The sequence below is a fragment of the Papio anubis genome, chromosome 4 (assembly GCF_008728515.1).
Source record: "Papio anubis isolate 15944 chromosome 4, Panubis1.0, whole genome shotgun sequence".
NCBI classification, from domain to species: domain Eukaryota; kingdom Metazoa; phylum Chordata; class Mammalia; order Primates; family Cercopithecidae; genus Papio; species Papio anubis.
Genome location: NC_044979.1, coordinates 9,996,369 through 10,014,913, shown reverse-complemented (window position 1 = coordinate 10,014,913; position 18,545 = coordinate 9,996,369). Strand labels below are relative to the sequence as shown.

General features: G+C 37.6%; 1 protein-coding gene across 17 annotated transcripts in view; it reads right to left on the bottom strand.

Moving 5' to 3' along the window:
* EZH2 (enhancer of zeste 2 polycomb repressive complex 2 subunit) overlaps nt 1-18,545 on the bottom strand; it is a 76,736-nt gene that overhangs the window by 30,723 nt on the left and 27,468 nt on the right. For 9 of the 17 annotated variants that reach the window (XM_009204124.3, XM_017957293.2, XM_021936375.1 and 6 more), the window contains exons 2-3: nt 8,675-8,798; nt 7,997-8,125 (exon numbers count right to left, since the gene is read on the bottom strand). Coding sequence is in view for 16 of the 17 variants with exons in the window: in XM_017957293.2 (XP_017812782.1) it covers nt 7,997-8,125; nt 8,675-8,791 (246 nt within the window). In the remaining variant the exon portion in view is untranslated. Of the gene's footprint in view, nt 1-7,996; nt 8,126-8,674; nt 8,799-11,961; nt 13,124-18,545 lie in introns of those variants that run through there. The other 8 variants (XM_009204118.3, XM_009204119.3, XM_003896810.4 and 5 more) reach the window with 2 other exon arrangements.

Here is an 18,545-nt window from a genome sequence, read left to right as displayed (position 1 = left end):
CCAAGTAGCTGGGACTACAGGTACGTGTCACCACATCTGGCTAATTTTTTTATTTTTTTTATTGAGATAGTATCTCACTATGTTGCCCAGGCTCAGAGGAAATTTAGATCCTTAAAGCTCTTCCTTGCATCCTACCTTCAGAAGCTGGGCCCTGAATGAAAGGAATAACAAACATGCAAACCTAGTTAATCCTAGGTTAAAACCCTGAAAGGCTGTTAAGGTAAATCATTCCCTCATCTGCAGCTTTGTGGAAAAACTCCAGTTTTGCTAAGTACTGGAGATCAGAAACAGAATAATCATCACAGGACATAGGCACTCAAAAAAGTACATGAAGCAGGTAACAAGAGCGATGTTCATCCATCACATGTAAACTCAAATTTCTAATTCAATAACACTCCTGTGAGTAGAAACAGAACAATTTCTGTCACTGGGGGAAAAATAACTGAAATGTAACAGAGAGTATTACATAAATCTATAGTTTATATAGGCTGTGGCAGTAAAATGGTTTTGAAGCCTTGCTAAAATCAGTGGATCTGGGCTTAATACTATAAAGTAGTAGAGGTTCGAGTTCAAGTGAGTGGGCAAGGCCAGGCGCAGTGGCTCAGGCCTGTAATCCCAGCACTCTGGGAGGCTGAAGTGGGCGGATCACTTGAGGTCAGGAGTTCAAGACCAGCCTGGCCAACATGGTGAAACCCTGTCTCTACTAAAAATACAAAACTTAGCCAGGTGTGGTGGTGCACGCCTGTAGTCCCAGCTGCTCCGGAGGCTGAGGCGCAAGAATAGTTTGAACCCAGGAGGCAGAGGTTGAGATGAGCCAACATGATACCACTGCACTCTAGCATGGGCAACAGAGCGAAACTCTGTCAAATTAAAAAAAAAAAAAAGAAAGAAAGAAAGAAAAAAAAGTGAGTGAGCAAGATGGCACAGGCTGTGGTTTCTGAAGGGAAACACTTCAGGTCTTGCTCGAGTGGTAAAACTGCCGAGGGAACCACCAACCAAGAAGGCTGATTCTGCTCATCTTCGAAAACGAATTTACAACTGCCCCTCACTATTCATTAATTTCTCAGTAAATAGTGTTGAAACAACCAGGAAACTAAAAAGAACAAAATTAAAAACCAAATCCCCTACTCATTCTTTACACCAAAGGAAATTCCTGATGGGTTAAATGATATTAGAATATAAAAATGAAAACAGAGAACTAAAGGAAAGATAGGTAGATAATTTATAATCTTGAAGTGAAGAAAGACTTTTGGAACCTTTAAGAAACACAAAACTTAAAAGAAAAAGAAGTGTATAACAAAGTTATACCAGAAACAATATCAAAATGGGGGTAAAAATCTGCAAAACATACGACAAAAAAACTATTTTTTGTTTTTCGCTTTTTGAGATTGAGTCTTGTGACAAGACTCAATCTCAAAACTCTGCCTCCTGGGTTCAAGGCATTCTCCTGCCTCAGCCTCACAAGTAGCTGGGACTACAGGTGCCTGCCACCACACCTAGCTAATTTTTTTGTATTTTTAGTAAAGATGGGCTTTCACCATGTTGGTAAGGCTGGTCTAGAATTCCTCATCTCAAATGGTCTGTCCACCTTGGCCTTCCAAAGTGCTGGGATTACAGGCGTGAGCCACTGCACCCAGTCAAAAACTAGTATTTGTAATATACAAAAAGTCCTTATGAATTGTAAGAAAAAGCCCAACCTAATTGTACAAGATCCAACACTGTAACAGCCAATTCACAAAAGAAATATAAACAAACAGTAATTGACACTTAACTTCACTAATAATTAAGACACGGTATAACAAATTCTAACAAAGTTTTACCTATTGGACTGAAGATTAAGATTGAAAACATTGTGTTGAGAATACAGGTAAACAGACATTCCATAAACAGCTGGTGGGGGTGTAATGTAAAACTTTTGAGGGTGCATTTGGTAATATCCGCTAAATTTTTAAATATGCATATCATTTTGATCTAATAATTATATTTCTAGGAACTTCTACAGAATTACTCAAAAGATGCAAGGATGTATATGAAGTTCACTACAGCAATGATTGCAAAAGTAAAAACTAAAAATCTAAATATCTATCAAGAATGGGGCAATAAGTTATGGTATATCCATAATGTCAAACATACACATTTTTTAAAAGAATGAAAATTCGACCAGAGGTTGTAAAGTGATATCCCAAAATGGAACGGATGTATTATCTGGCCAATAATTTTTAAAAATAAAATACATATTATTAACCTTGTAGTATATACAGAAAATGAAATCTGAAAGACTAAAAGCCAGAGCAGCTGGACTACAGGGACTTTTGCTTTCTGTTTTACCTATTTCTGTGTTACCTAAATTTTTACAATAATCATTTTACAATGATCTGTTCAGTGGAGAGAAAAACAAAAAACTTTTAAACTAGTTTCATTAGCCCGAAAGGTAGTCACATTAGCTAGTATAAAACTGCCTTGTCAGGTAGCTTGTGAAATGTGCCCAGCCTTCCCAAAATGTTACTTAAGTGATATTCTTTTATAAAATCTGCTAAGAGAAGGTAAGACAGAATCCTAAGGAGTAAATTTAAGTCAATCCCTATTATAAAGCTAAATTATGACAAAAGTCCTAGATCTAATGTAATTTTCTTGTTTCTTCGGAGATTAAAACAATTTCTAACCTTCCAGATTAAGCAAGCATTTTGTTTGTTTGGATTTGTTGTTTTATTTTTTAACAGTTGTCAGAACTCGGTTTTGCATTTGGGGATACATGACATTTATAACAATAATTTATAAAACACAAACTATATACACAATATTCTAGGAGAAAAACCACAAATGAAAGCAACTTCTGCTAGTTTTATTAGTTGCCTAAATTTGACTTTTTAAAATTCACCCTTTAAACTGAAGATACATAATCAAATTTAAAATATAAACATAATAAATGACATGTATTTAATATATAATGTTATATAAACTCAAATGTCCTTTTTTTTTTATCTAATCCTTTGGAAAAGCATAAAAAGCTTACATTAGCTTACGTTCAAAAGGGGAAAAAAAAAAAAACCCTTATATGATCATTTAAGAAATGTTACATCTATTTCGGCCTAAATCAAGCCAGAAAGAAAGCAAAGGCTGCATGGATTTACAAGTTATACAGGTGGGAACGACTGACAGTTAACCTAACAAGACTCAACTCTCCAAGTAAATACCAACAATAGTTAAAAAGAGGCAAGGAGTCACAGAAAGCAACTCAGAGACCGCTTCCTTGAGTCGATAAGAATGAGTGTATATGTTCAGACTAAGAGTAAGACACTTGAAGAGCCATCCACTTAATTCAAAGACATGAGAAAAGTGACGAGCTTTCTGCTATATTCGCTCAAAAGGCTCATGAGAATCTAAACCTATAGGGCCTATAATCCTGAAATACATAAAGAAACCATGCTACTACACTCGAATGTATCTGAGTAAAGTACACTAAATTATACATGAAATACACTAGGATACTATTTTTTCTTTGTAATCAGTAACTAAATTTTCATTTACAATTAACTGAAGGAACTTCATTACTAAATCAATAAAAAATGCAATCGAGTGCTGACATGTAAACCAGGTATTTTTCTTCTCCTTCAACAAAAATGTTAAGTCCAAACTGCCAACATACAAAAGAATTTGCACATTATTTTGATAGAAGCTTCTCCCCCCAAAAAACATCTGCTAATATCAAATGCTAAGCAATGAACTTACAATCATTTCAAATATTACTAAGAAGAGCAAATGTGTTAATATTTAAAAGTCCAAAAGTTTTTAAATTCTTCATATGAGGACCATGATCCCCTTCTGGTGCTGCCTCTATTTTAGACATTCTGAAGCCCCAAGAATATACACCAAATTCTCTCTATCCATTAGTAAACAAGATACAGAACTCTTACAAGAACATTATATTCTGGGAATCTAGAAATGCATATTAGCAAGATGGATTAAATTACTAAACTAATCATACCATTTGCCCAGAAGACAGGCATTATCTAAGCAAACCTCTCTTTAAGTCATAACACATATAGAAAACATTTCGATATGAAGTCAGTGAAGAAGTGTCTTGTGATTATCAGCAAGAAATGGGCAGATGTACGAAAAAGAAATACATTAATGAGAACCTCAAGAGTAACTCTTACACCAGTTTCTTCATTAAAACTCGAAAAAGAGACACACTGAAGAATACAACTACCAATATGAAGACCTACGGAACATAATTATTACTGGTTGACAAGACAAAGTTACGAAAGTCACCTAGAAACAATTCCTTGACCAACAGCGACATATTATGGGAATAAAATGTACATCCCTCGACCTATACGTATTGATTAATGACACTGTGAAGCTGGATGCTTTAACTTAAGAATAAAAGAAATAAATGTAAAACATGTATAATCACTGTCTTCAAAAAGTCAGAAGTGTTTTTTTTTAAAGTAAACACATTCTGTATTAAAATTCTATGAACAACACTGCTTAGATTCTGTAATCTCAATAACAAAAAAGAGTTACCCCAAAGTATCTTAAAAACACATTAAGGGACAGGTACGGTGACTCACACCTATAATCCCAGCACTTTGGGAGGCCAAGGCAGATGGATTGCTTGAGCCCAGGAGTTCGAGACCAGCCTGGAAAACATGGCATGACCCCGTCTCTACAAAAAAAAAATTAGCCCGATGTGTGTGGTGGCTCACACTTGTAATCCCAGCACTTTGGGAGGTCAAGGTGGGTGGATCACCTGAGGTCAGGAGTTTGAGACCAGCCTGACCACTATGATGAAACCCCATCTCTACTAAAAATACAAAAACTAGCCTGGCATGGTGGCATATGCCTGTAATCCCATCTACTCAGGAGGCTGAGGCAAGAGAATCGCTTGAACCCAGGAGGCAGAGGTTGCGGTGAGCCGAGATTGCACCACTGCACTCCAGCCTGGGCAATAAGAGCGAAACTCCATTAGATAGATAGATTAGATAGATAGATTAGATAGATAGATTAGATAGATTAGATAGATAGATAGATAGATAGATAGATAGATAGATAGATAGATAGAAAGAAATTAGCCCAATGTGGTGGTATGTGACTGTAGTACTAGCTACTCAGGAGGCTGAGGTAAGAGGATCGCCTGAGCCCAGAAGGTCAAGGCTGCAGTGAGCTGTGATTGTACCACTGCACTCCAGCCTAGGCAACAGAGAGAGAGACCCTGTCACAAAAACAAAACAAAACCACACATAGTAAGAAAACCACATACTAGAGATGTGGTCTTTGGGTTCAAATGCAGAGCTCCCTGACCTGAAGTCAGCATCTAAAGCACTCACTTCAGTAAACTTTTGTCAGACATTCTTTACTAAAATAACCTGGAGAAAATCAGTCATTTTCAAACTGAGTATATCCACTTCTACAACTACAAAAATGGTAGTGTAAGTTTAAGACCTGACAAAAGAACTAATGATTGTCATTGATTTGTCATGCTGCAGAGGACTTAAATTGAAGACACCAGCATTTACATATAATTAGCTTATAAAAGCAAGCAGTTAATTAAAACAATGCTATAATGGCACTTCAAATGTTGAATGCTATAGACTTAACGTGTTTGAATCAACACTGCAGTCTGAAATTCTGCCAAGCCTACCACTAGGAAAGTCTTTGCCAAACAAGACTCACTTTTATTTTCTCCTCCTGCCTGACCTACTTCAGACTAGAATCTTTCAAATATATAAAAGAAATAATATGTAGATGGAAATGCTTAAACCAAAGAAAAATAAACAGGGATATATTCTCATCTGAAAAGTCAGGAGGTTGGACCATGAGACCACTACGCTCCTTTTTAGCCCTAAAGCTTTATGATTTATTGTGATAACACCAAGAAGTTTACCACAAACAATATAAACTTTGGCTTCTAAAAGTCAGTGATGATGGTTTGAAAAGGGGGAAAGGGGAAATAATAGATGGATCATCTGAAGCAGGATCAGCTACCCATACCGGCGACAAAAAAAAAAAAAAACGAATGATCTTAATCAGGTCAGAGTTCTATGCAACAAAAACTGAATTCCTAAGGCTGGGGATTATTTTCCTCCTTTTCCCCCATATTCTGTGAAAATGTTTATTCTCAATCCGTGTGTGTGGTACTGTGGAAGTACTAAGTTTAGACAACAATTTTGTTTTATTAAAATGCTGATTTCTTCTCACAATTTTTCACATAAACTCACGAAAATTAGGTGTCTTTATATTCAGTGACTTGTCGCCATTTGACAAAATTAAAAGAAAATTTCAATTAGTAATATCCACTTGAACAAACAATACTCTTAAATTTAATGCCAAACATTATACTATGAGCAATTCAAGTTGTATGTAAATAATGTACTTCACTAATACTTCATGTGTCTGAGCAAAGTGTGCTCTTCTGGGCCCACATCAGATCATTAGAGCAGGCAAACTGACTAAATGCTTCTAAGGCTCAGTTTCCTTGCCTGGATTTAAAAAAAAAAAAAAAAGCATATTACTCCTTATCATGAAGATTAAATGAGATAATGTGTACAAAGTACCAAGCACAGTAACATATCATTACTGCTGCTGACTTTTATTATAAACCTAAGTTAAGTTAGGCTTTTGGTAGCATTCTGAGATTCATTATGGGTGGCAAAAATAAGTTTTCCATGTGAATCTATCTAATTTCTCCAAATTTCTAAGATTTATTCCTCCAGAGAAAATGAGGTTTTTCCTTCACGTCAACATTTCTAAAAGGTCACCAGATAAAAACTTTCAAAACAATTACTTAAAAGCCCCATCCTTATTCCCTTTAAGAACGTTTTGATGGGCATCAAAAAGAATCCCTTTCCCCCATGCCACTGACCTCTAACATCTAGGCTCTGGCCTGTACCAGATGTTGAGGAAAAGTGTCAGTGTATAATAAATATTTATACAATTACAAGTCAGAGCTTTACAGAGGTGTCACCTAACAAATGCATAAATGGCTAAGAATCATTCCAAGTGTCACCATCAAGACCACAAGAATATCACTGAAATCATCATTAGGATTATGTCTGCTGCTGCTGCTGGGATATCACTGGCAAGTATTTGAAGCATGTATGTCACACAATCTCCAGAAGGCCTCATACAACAGCAAATTGTTGCTTGTTAAATAATGTTATATTAAAAATGGCTACTCATTGAAAAATTATCTTAAATTCCATTGTTTAGGTGCTTCTCATATTTAGACATTCAGATAAACAATCTACTACATAGTGTAATTTTAATTCCAAATTACTCTTTCCCCTTTTGCTTCAACTCCCCTTTAAATATCCTATGCCATGTCTTTCTATACAACGCAGGCACTTAAAAACAGAAATGCCTAAGCTATTTAGGCTTTTGCCATTTTCTTCTCATCTTGCTGCAATCATGTTTTAACGGGATATTTAATTATAGATTCTACCATAGATTTACTGCCTTTCTTTGAAAATAGGAAACTCTTGGAGTAATTAAGAGCTACCTCGTTCAGAAAGTACAATAGAAAAAGAAATTCCAATCTCTCAACACGAAATTTAAAAATTCTTATAGAGAGGCTTAGCCTTTGAACAACATATATAATAAAAAGCTTTCCTGTTCATGAATATGAAAACATTTCTTACCACATGGCTAATTCAAATTGGGGTTACAACAGTGAGTCAGAAAACCTTGCTCTAAATAGTGATCTGATGAGGATATTAAAGAGTATTTGATTTAAAAGTTTTTTTTTAATCAACATTCTTATAAAATCTAGGCATCTACCTAGTTCAAAGTATATTCCAAACACTTAGAATTCTGTTATAGAAATAGCTAATAGTGTGATCTACAGCAGCCATTAACAGTTGCACATTAAAAAGAAATAGCAATAAAAAGATGGACACCCTGAGGTCAATGATTTCCTCCCAATAACCACACAAATGTTCCAAAAGCAAAAACCAAAAGGTGATGATAATTACTACAACATGTTATGTTAACCAACCTCCCTAGTCCCGCGCAATGAGCTCACAGAAGTCAGGATGTGCACAGGCTGTATCCTTCGCTGTTTCCATTCTTGGTTTAAGATTTCCGTTCTTTCCAAAATTTTCTGACGATTGGAACTAAACATACTCTTTAAAAAAAAATGAAGGAGAGGAGAGGAGAAATTGTTCATCGTTAGAAAATGTGTAACACCTCTAAAGCTGGTTAAAAATCTAGTGTATTCTCAAAAATATCAAGAACATTTTCTTAGGTGCATATAGATTTTACACTATAGTTTCCCACATTCAAATAATACAAAAACACCACATCTATTATTTTATTGCAAGTGGTTAGAGAACAGGAAACTATTGCAATGCTTTGTTGACTTTGTGTGTGTGTGTATTTTTTTTTTTTAATCACAATGACTTTAAAGACATAAAATCATGAAATGCATCCCTTTATATTTAGGTCCTGAGTCTGCACATGCAAATAAAAGTATACTAAACAAACAGTGATTAATGTGCATGGCATAATGTTAAGACAGATCAAGAACCTAAGCTTCCAAGTATTCACTTATCTTACTGTAAATACAAACTTAGCTAGAAATATATTATTTTAAATAAAAACGTATTGAACTTAGGAGAGGAAAAAAACCTATCCTTAATTGTATATTCATTTTTCACAAAAGATAAAATTATACCTTTACTTCATCAGCTCGTCTGAACCTCTTGAGCTGTCTCAGTCGCATGTACTCTGATTTTACACGCTTCCGCCAACAAACTGGTCCCTTCTCAGATTTCTTCCCAGTCTGGCCCATGATTATTCTAAAAGCAATGGTTTCATATTAAAATCACTAATCTAACCAGCCTGAATATGATCACCTGTGTTTTAATCAGCAGCAAACTAACAATCAGTGAAGAAATGACACATATTACACTGTTGGTATTTGCAGAAAGGTGCTCATTTGTGCTGCATGGTTAAATCCTTAAAACATTTCATTGAAAGTTTAAGTTTTTATTTAATACAACTTTTAAAATATACTTGTATTTACAAAAATTCTACACTAAATTGTAGCCATATTAAAGGAACATGATCCCATTACAGGAATTAGGTATATTATATCACAACCTAGTTTTTAACTCTATCAGATCCACATTTGTGGAGGGAAGAAAATATAAAGACATATCCTAAGTTTTTCATCATTAAATTAGCTGTTACAGGAGCAAGGCATAATGGAATATAACTGAAAAAGGTAAATCCAAGAAAAAGTAAAATTTACAAACAGTACTAAAAGTAGAAACCATATAGTTCACCATATAACAAATGTACAAAGGTACTCTCTCCCCACACACGGAACCATGCACCTTTCCTTAAACACTGTGATAAAGTCTGTATTTTTGCCTCTTGTGTCACCTTTATTAACACGAGGGGTTTCTGCTATCAAGCAAAAAGAGGAATGCAGGAAATGCAAAGTAAATTATTCTGCCTTATCTTTAGTTGCAGGCTCTAAGAACCAATTACGTTCAAATGCAGGGACAGCTTATAGTTCACCCGATGTCTAATTCGTACTGCAGAGTCCTCACCTTAAGTCTAAACAAGCATCTTTTTCTAGAACATTTTCTCCTAAAGTATTAAAATCATACTGTACCTTCAAATTATTAGCAGGACATTCTCTGTCAGGCTGTGCAACACTTTACAGGCCACACTAACAATTTGTGCTTTATCTTAAGAACAATGGAAGCCACTTTTAGTGTCTTAAGTAAAAGGGTGTGGGGTGAGGGAGTAAAAGAATAACTGCAACCAGGTTAGATGCTGCAGCACAGCATCCCGACAAGGGGTGACAGAGGCTTCTACACCGCACTGGCGATGACAGGGAAAAGTACATGAATTCAAGAGTTGGTTAGACCAGAACTTCCACCAAATGATGATTTAAATATGGAAAGTGAAGAAGAAGGTGACTTTCTGGCTTGAACAAATAATGAGTAGGGCAGGCTTCATCTATTTGTTTACATAAAAACCTCATGCACAGAGAAAACTGCCTAAGAAGAAGATTTAGAATAAGAGTCCTGAGGTCAGTGGGTAACTTTCTACAGAAATACTCAATCACCAACAGGTGACAGAGAAAGCAGATGGCTGTTTACTCAGAGCTGTAACAAAGGGGCAAAGAAATTCATTTTCTCAAGCATGTAATAAATAATTATGACCCAAGCAGTTTATACAAACTTGAATAAAATGAATATACAAATATTATTAAGTCCTCACCCCAGTGGAGCTGATATTCTACCTAAGATAGAGGGGAAAATATAGTATGAAATAGACAGATGTACTTTAGTATCCCTGGGAAATTGGTTCCAGGACACCCCTCGGAAACCAAAATCCACAGATGCTCAAAAGTCCCTGATATAAAGTGGTGTAATATTTGCATATCACCTATGCATAGCCTCCCATATACTTTTTTTTTTTACTTGGCTTCCTGGGATATGAGAGACTCCAATATACTTTAAATCACCTCTAGATTACTTATAATCCCTAATACAATGTAAATGCTATGTAAATAATTGTTATACTGTATTGTTTAGAAAAGAATGACAAGGAAAACAGTACAGACATGTTCAGTACAGATGCAACCATGCTTTATTTTTTTCTGAATATTTTTTATCTGCAGTTGGTTGAATCCATGAATTCAGGATCCATGGATTTGGAACTCACAGATGTGGAAGGCTGACTGTTCACACAAAAGCACTTTGGGGGAAAGAAAAGAATATTAGGAACTGCAGAAGGATGGCAGGAAAGGTAACAAGTGAACTCAATCTTAAAAGTTGAGCTGGATTTCAAAAGGCAAAGAAAGAACCTAAAGGAATCTTAGGTCTGAGCAAGAGAAAGCCGGACAGGGGGCAACTAAAGTCTGGCTGGCAGACATTTAACAAGGATGGACCTGGAGAGTAAAAGTCACAAATTAAAAGGACTGAGGACCTGAAGGGAATGAAGAGATAAGAATGGGCAGGAACGTGACTATGCTTGACATAAAGAAGGCTGATGAAACCACCAAGATAGAACTATTCCAAGTGAAAAGTTTCCAAGTGTGGCCTTGCCTGCGAGGTGCTAAAGTGGAGTAAAGCTGAGAGTCACTCAGATTGAGAAGACTAAACTCAAGATGACCCCAGCTTTGAGGTAAAGCAGAAAATGGTGTTAGGAAGGCAGTAAGGTGGGACCAAAGGACATCAAAGATGGGAAGAAACTGGAGCATTATTTTTTAAAAATAATTTCATAAAAATAGTTTTCTTCCTATCTGCTAGTTAACATGTGAACTTAATTAATTCTCTGCAAATTATTTAAGACCACTTAGCACTTCAAAGGCCTAGAAACTAGAAAGAAAAAGGAATCAGATAAAAAGGAATGATCTGTAGCCTCATTCGCTCATAAGCTAATCACCTCTAGTCCATCTATTGCCTAGACAAATTTCTCCTTGGAGGTATCACCCCTGTGCAATAAGCCCTAGGGTAGTAAACGTGTTTAGTTTTCACTGATGTATAATGTGGGTGTTATTACTTTTTTTTTTTTTTTTTTTGAGACCAGGTTGGAGTGCAGTGGTGCAATCTCCGCTCACTGCAAGCTCTGCCTCCCAGGTTCATGCCATTCTCCTGTCTCGGCCTCCCAAGTAGGTGGGACTACCAGTGCCTGCCACCATGCCCGGCTAATTTTTTGTACTCTCAGTAGAGAGGGGTTTCACCATGTTGGCCAGGATGGTCTCGATCTCCTGACCTCATGATCTGCCCGCCTCAGCCTCCCAAAGAGCTGGGAGTACAGGCGTGAGCCACTGCGCCCAGTATATAACTTATTTTTTAAGGTGTATATTTTATGTCTTGGTGAAGACATTAGATAGCATTTTGTTTTAGTACTAGAACTGTCCTTGTCTAATATTCTGGAAGACTTCCCATGCTGTTTCTAGCATTAATAACATACCGAATAAAGTATATCATGACAAACCTACAGTGTCCAGATAGTTCTTTGAAAGTGTAGGACTAAATAGGTAGATCTCTGAAAAAAAATTAAAATTTAAGGTACCAATTAAAAGCATGTTTTACACAAAACAAACTCCCACCATCACAGCATTTACAATATACTAAAATCATATTTTCATGTTTTTCACTCTACTCCCACTGTAAGTGCTTCAATAGCAAGAACCACTTTTACTCATTTGTAAAATCCCAGAGCCTGTGTGTGCCTGATAATTGTACAGTAGTCCCCACTTACCTCCCAAGACCGCCCCCCCAACCCCATAGCAGATGCCTAAAGCTGCAGATAGTACTAAACTCTACATATACCATGTTTTTTCCTATACATACACACCCATGAAGTTTAATTTATAACTAAGGCACAGTAAGAGACTGACAGCAATAACTCATGGTAAAATGAACAACTATAACAACATGTTGTAACAAAAGTTAGGTAGCTATAGTCTTCTCTCTCTCAAAATATCATAACATTTTCAGACTGTGGGGTTTGACTGAGTAACTAAAACCTCAGAAGGTGAAATTGTAGATTGGGGGTGGGGCGGCTATAGACTTAAAAACAAGCAAACAAACAGGTCTATTAACCCACACCAATAACGAGCAGCTTGTATCTTATCAGCATATCATTTGTAGAGTGTAGCTACGGGTATGAAAAGCAAGGGTGGCCTATCCATGCTTGAGCCAAAAAATGAGGTAAAGTGCACCCTATTATCAAGAAACCCCCTCAAAAGGAGATAAATCGCAGGGACAGTTAAGACCCTGTGGTTCAGTTGACCCTACCAGTCAGAGATCTTGAGCCTAAAACTTAGTTTCCAGAATTTCTTTTTAAAAAGGAAGCTGATACTGCCTTAAAGACCTTATCCATAAAACCTACCTCAAAGTCTGGCAACAAAAACCAAATATACATGCAAACACACTTAGTTCTGTGCCTGGCATATAGTGAGCCTTTAGTTGTTAGCTCCCCTGACTTCCTTCCCCCACAACAAACGACAGGCTCAAATCAGGTCTCTGACTCCATTTTCAGTGATCTTTTCACAACACCACAGCCAAGTAAGCATAGTATTAAAATACAGATTCAAGGCCAGGTACAGTCGCTCAAGCCTGTAAACCCAGCATTCTGAGAGGCCGAGGTTGGAGGATTGTTTGAGCTCAGGAGTTCAAGACCAGCCTAGGCAACATAGTGAGACTCCCATCTCAAATCAATAAATAAGCAAGCAAGCAAGTCAGGTGTAGTGGCACACACCGGTGGTCCCAACTACTCAGGAAGCTGAGGTGGGAGGATTTCTTGAGTCTGTGAGGTGGAGACTGCAGTGAGCTGTCTTCACACCACTGCACTCCAGGCTAGGTGACAGAGCGAGACTCTGTCTCAAAAAAAGTAAAATAATAAAATACAGCTCTAAATATTCATATATTGGCAGAAGCCTTTATTTAAACTACTTCTACTGAATGGACACAGTGTAAATACACATGGTTTTTAAATTTTTCAAAGATCTGTTTAGTTTCATAGGTGAAATCCCACTAGTATGAACTTTATCCAGAATACAAAAGCAGCTTTTCCTGTTCAAAACAGATTATACCTTTACTCATTAAAACAAGAGTCTACCTGTATACAGTGAAACCAAAACAACAACGGCTCTTTAATACAAAAGCCAAACCAGAACATGGCAGGAGCCCATCAAAGCTTTAGTAGAACGTAGTGACATCTCACAGATTTACATTTACATAGATTTAACTAAAATTAAGGGCAATTACAGTGTTCACAATCTATTTTATGAATCAAACCAAACTCAGAAACACCCTAAACACCATGCCTTACCATCTCACTTAATCCCACTAGAGTAGATGCTATGTTGTTTTTGCCACCCAGGGTCAATTCACCCTTCTCTTGGGAACTTCACACCAACTCTTCTCTGAGAACTACCAAGTACACTGGAGGAAGCTGACTCAAGCTGCTTGTGACCTTAGCCTAACCAAGGTACATCTCCCTAGACATATTGACCAGTACAGGGTTAGATACATGGCCACAATCAGTGCAGTGAAAATCTCAAGTTTCCTGCAATGCTAGGACAAGAATGCTCTCTCTCTTCTCCCCTTAGATCTAAACCTGGGAAAATGTTTGCCCAAGGACTTGTTGGAAGCCATCTTGCAACCACGAGAAGAGCCTACAAAGAACAGAGTCAACAACAACAAATAACAAAAGTCAAAGCCAAGAAAGAACTGTAGTCTCATCACCTAAGCCCTAAGTCAGGCAGGCCTCCCTAAACCAATTTCAGAACCATTCAGTTATATGAGGCAAGAAATTCCCCCCACCTTTTTTTTTTCTTAATACAGAGGGTATCTGATACATATTTATTACTGAGACCATATATACAGTTGTTCCTCCATATCCACGGAGGATTAATTCCAGGATCCGCAACAGATACCAAAATCCACAAAGGCTCAAGTCCCTGATATAAAACAGTACACTATTACATAACCTATACACATTCTCCCATATACTTTAAACCAGCAGTCTCCAATTTTTTTGGCACCAGGGACTGGTTTTGTGGAAGACAGTTTTTCCACAAAGTGGGGAGAGGGTAGATAGTTTCAGGATGAAACCGTTCCACCTCAGATCATCAGGCATTAGTCAGATTCTCATAAGGATGGCTGGGCGTGGTGGCTCATGCCTGTAATCCCAGCACTTTGGGAGGCCAAGGTGGGCAGATCACTTAAGGTCAGGAGTTCGAGACCAGTCTGGCCAACACGGTGAAACGCTGTCTCTACTAAAAATACAAAAATTAGCTGGGTGTGGAGGCAGGCACCTGTAATCCCAGCTACTTGGGAGGCTGAGGCAGGAAAATCACTTGAACCCAGGAGGCGGACGTTGAGGTGAGCCAGGATCATGCCACTGCACTCCAGTCTAGGCAACAGAGTGAGATGAGACTCCGTCTCCAAAAAAAAAAAAAAGATTATCTTAAGGAGTGCGCAATCTAGATTCCTCACATGTACAGCTCACAATAGGGTTCAAGTGCCTATGAGAATCTAATGCTGCCAACAATCTGACAGGAGGCGGAGCTCACCTCCAGCTGTACAGCCCAGTTCCTAACAGGCCACAGACGGGTACCAGTCCACAGCCTGGGGATTGGGGATCCCTGCTTTAAAACTGTCTCTAGATTACTAAATACCTAATACAATGTAAATACTATGTAAATAGTTGTTAAACTATTATGTTTAGGGAATAATGGCAAGAAAAGAGTATGTACATGTTCAGTACAGACACTTTTGTTTCTTTTCAAATATTTTTACCCACAGTTGGCTGAATCTTAAAATGCAGAATCTCATTTACAGAGGGCCAACTGTACAGGAACGTCTGAATTAATGGAAGATGGGCTCTCATAGCCTACTTTATTATCACCAACAGCATCATCAGAAAAAGTAGAGCTTCCTCCATCCTCTCAGGTTTACAGAGGCCCTAGGACATGGCCAAGACACACCTTCCTACCTACCTCTCAGGTGGCCAGGTCACACAAGTCCAAGGAATCAGCACTGTTCTCTACCAGATACGCCCCTACTCCACTTGTGAGAGGTCTTTACCTAAATCAGACATCCCCGTTCCTCCTTACCCAGCTGCCAATAACTGAGTAATTTGAAAAAAGTCCCATAGATATTGTCAGAGCCCTTAATGCTTCTTTAAAAATTCTACCTAAAGCATTTGCTAAATCAAGGGAATAATCACCTATTTGGTCTGGCCAAATAAATGTTTCTGTTTCTATTTGTCTAAAGAAAAAAATAAACTACATATACTATTTATCCTGCTCAACTAAATTAATAGCGGCAACTTTGACTCTTAATTGAATACCAGGCTAAGTAAGGTCAAATCCAAACCCAACGAGATGTAAGTAATATGATTACAATATTCTCAATGTCCCTCCCTTTTAAAAATGTTTACTTCACAGCAAGACTGCCAAAAAAATGCCAATTTTGATAACTCTCCAGTCTTCAATAGTGCCTATTTGTATAAATGCTTTGAAGGCAGCTGTTAGTCTCATTTGGCAATTTCATTTATTTTTAAAGTTACAATCCATGTTTCAATATACTGAAATTTAAATTAATGGTAAATGAGATTTTGTAGGTAAGGATAAGAAAAACAATATAAAGAGAACTCAGACATATAGATGTTAAACTATTGGTAAGTGACAAAAACTAATCACTTAGAAGCAGATCCTATGCCTGAGGGGGAATACAGAAAACCTGTCCCTGTGAAAAGGAAGACCATGAAAGAGGAATTCAGGAGAAGCAGGTACACAGTGCCATGCACCGGGCACGAGAATCAGGATTCAAAACAGAAAAGATCAGAGATGGCAAGGAGAGTTCATCTCGTACAACCACTTTGAGGGTTGTGTCCGTAAGGATTCTTGGCCTTAGGCCAGGCCATGTCCTAGCTCAGCAAAAAGAGTGCTGTCATGATTAATAATGCTTGTTACAGACATGGGGCAAAGAATTGGGGTAGCAGCACTCTCCATTTCAAATCAAATTCAAATAATAAACTAAACTAACAAGAGAACATTTAGTCCTATTAATTCTAAGTCCTATACACAGTATTAAACAAAAAGCAAGAGTTTTACTTCTCCCACTTAGCAGTTGTGACCAAGTTACTGAACAGCTTTGTGCCTCACTCTCCTCATGAAAAAAGGCTAATTCAAGAGTACCTACCTCAGAGACACTATGAGAAGTAAATGTATTTACGGTGCATAGACGGTGCCTGGCAGATGGTAAGCACTGTATCAGCATTAAAAAAGTAGTGGCTATCAGCCGGGCGCTGTGGTTCACGCCTGTAATCCCAGCACTTTGGGAGGCTGAGGCGGGTGGATCATGAGGTCAGGAGTTCAAGACCAGCCTGCCCAACATGGTAAAACCCCATCTCTACTAAACATACAAAAATTAGCCAGGCATGGTGGTGCGTGCCTGTAGTCCCAGCTACTCAGGAGGCTGAGGCAGGAGAATCGCTTGAACCTAGGAGGCGGATGTTGCAGTGAGCTGAGATCGCGCCACTGCACTCCAGCCTAGGTGACAGAGCGAGACTCCATCTCAAAAAAAAAAGAAAAAAAGAAAAAAAGTAGTGGCTATCAGCTACATAAATGGTCAATGAATGATATCAGGAATTATAACATTTATATTAAAAATTTAACTCAATATAAAGACTTTTAAAATGATAAACTGTATGCAAATAAAAACAAAACAGGATGTCAGGGGATCTCAGGATAGAATGCAAACTATACAGCAAGTCTAACAGTATTATAATTTTATGAGATAGTCTCATGGAAGGAGCAGGAGGTCGGGGGAAGCTAACCTACAGAACTTTGGACAATCTACACAGTACTCTAGCTGGTAAATTTGTTTCTCATAAGGGTACAGTCTGTAATTCTGAAAGTACTCTACATGTACACTAGGGTTAAACAAATAAGTAAATAAAGTGTAGATAATGTGAGCCAAGTTTCTCAATGTCACAGAAAGAAGTTACAAATAAGCAAAGGGTGGTAATGAATTAGTCAGATATATCAATATGAACTCACGCTTATTTCAAAATATATGCAGATAGATAAAGAAACCCAGGTATGTATGCACATGTAGGTTAGCTGAAATACATGCATTTCCAGGGTCTGTCCAACAGAGGGCCTGGAAGCAGTGATACCCCAGGAGCAATAAGCATACCCAGCACCCAAGACTTTTGTTTCTAAATACCACCCTCCAATAAATACAAGGAAGCAGGGTCTGGAGAAACAGCTGATTCTAGGGTTGGGACAGGGAAACTACAAGGCAAGCCAGTAGAAGGGAAATGCTCAAAAGATGAAAGGACAGGGATAGGTCCAAGACAGGAAGCAAACAGAAGAAACTCCAGTGGCCAAAGCTGGAATAATTTGAGCAGCAGAATAAGTCATAACAGTATTAAAACAGAACAAAATAATTATTCATAAGTCTATGATATAAATAAGTGATTAAATAAACAAATGGAGGAGAAGGAACAACTCTTCCTGACAAGAATTTCAACTGACACGAGTGTATGTCCCCATTCTGGGAGGTAGAATTCAATTTCCTTCCCCCTGAGCGTGTGCTAGATTCAGTGATTCACTTCCAAAGAAGAGTCTGGAAAGGGAAATGTTTCTGTGAAAAAATCCATAGCCATTAACATGAGCAATGATAAGTACTGCTGTTATTACGTACTCCCTGATGTGATGAAATGAGATGGGGATATCACCTCTGTGGTATCCTTCCCCCAAACCTCAACCCATAACCTCAGTCTAATCATAAGAAAACATCCAATAAGCCGAAATCAAAGGACATTCTTACAAAACATCTGACCAATACACTTTAAAACGATTAAGAGGTCATGAAAAATAAGGAAAGGCTGAGAACAACCACAGATCAGAAAAACTTAGAAGACATGATAACTAAATGAACTATGGTATCTTGGATTGGATCCTGAAACCAACCAACCAACCAAAGAAGGACATTAGTGGAATAACTGGAAAATCCAAATAAAGTCTTGAGTTTAGTTAATGACAACATACTGATACT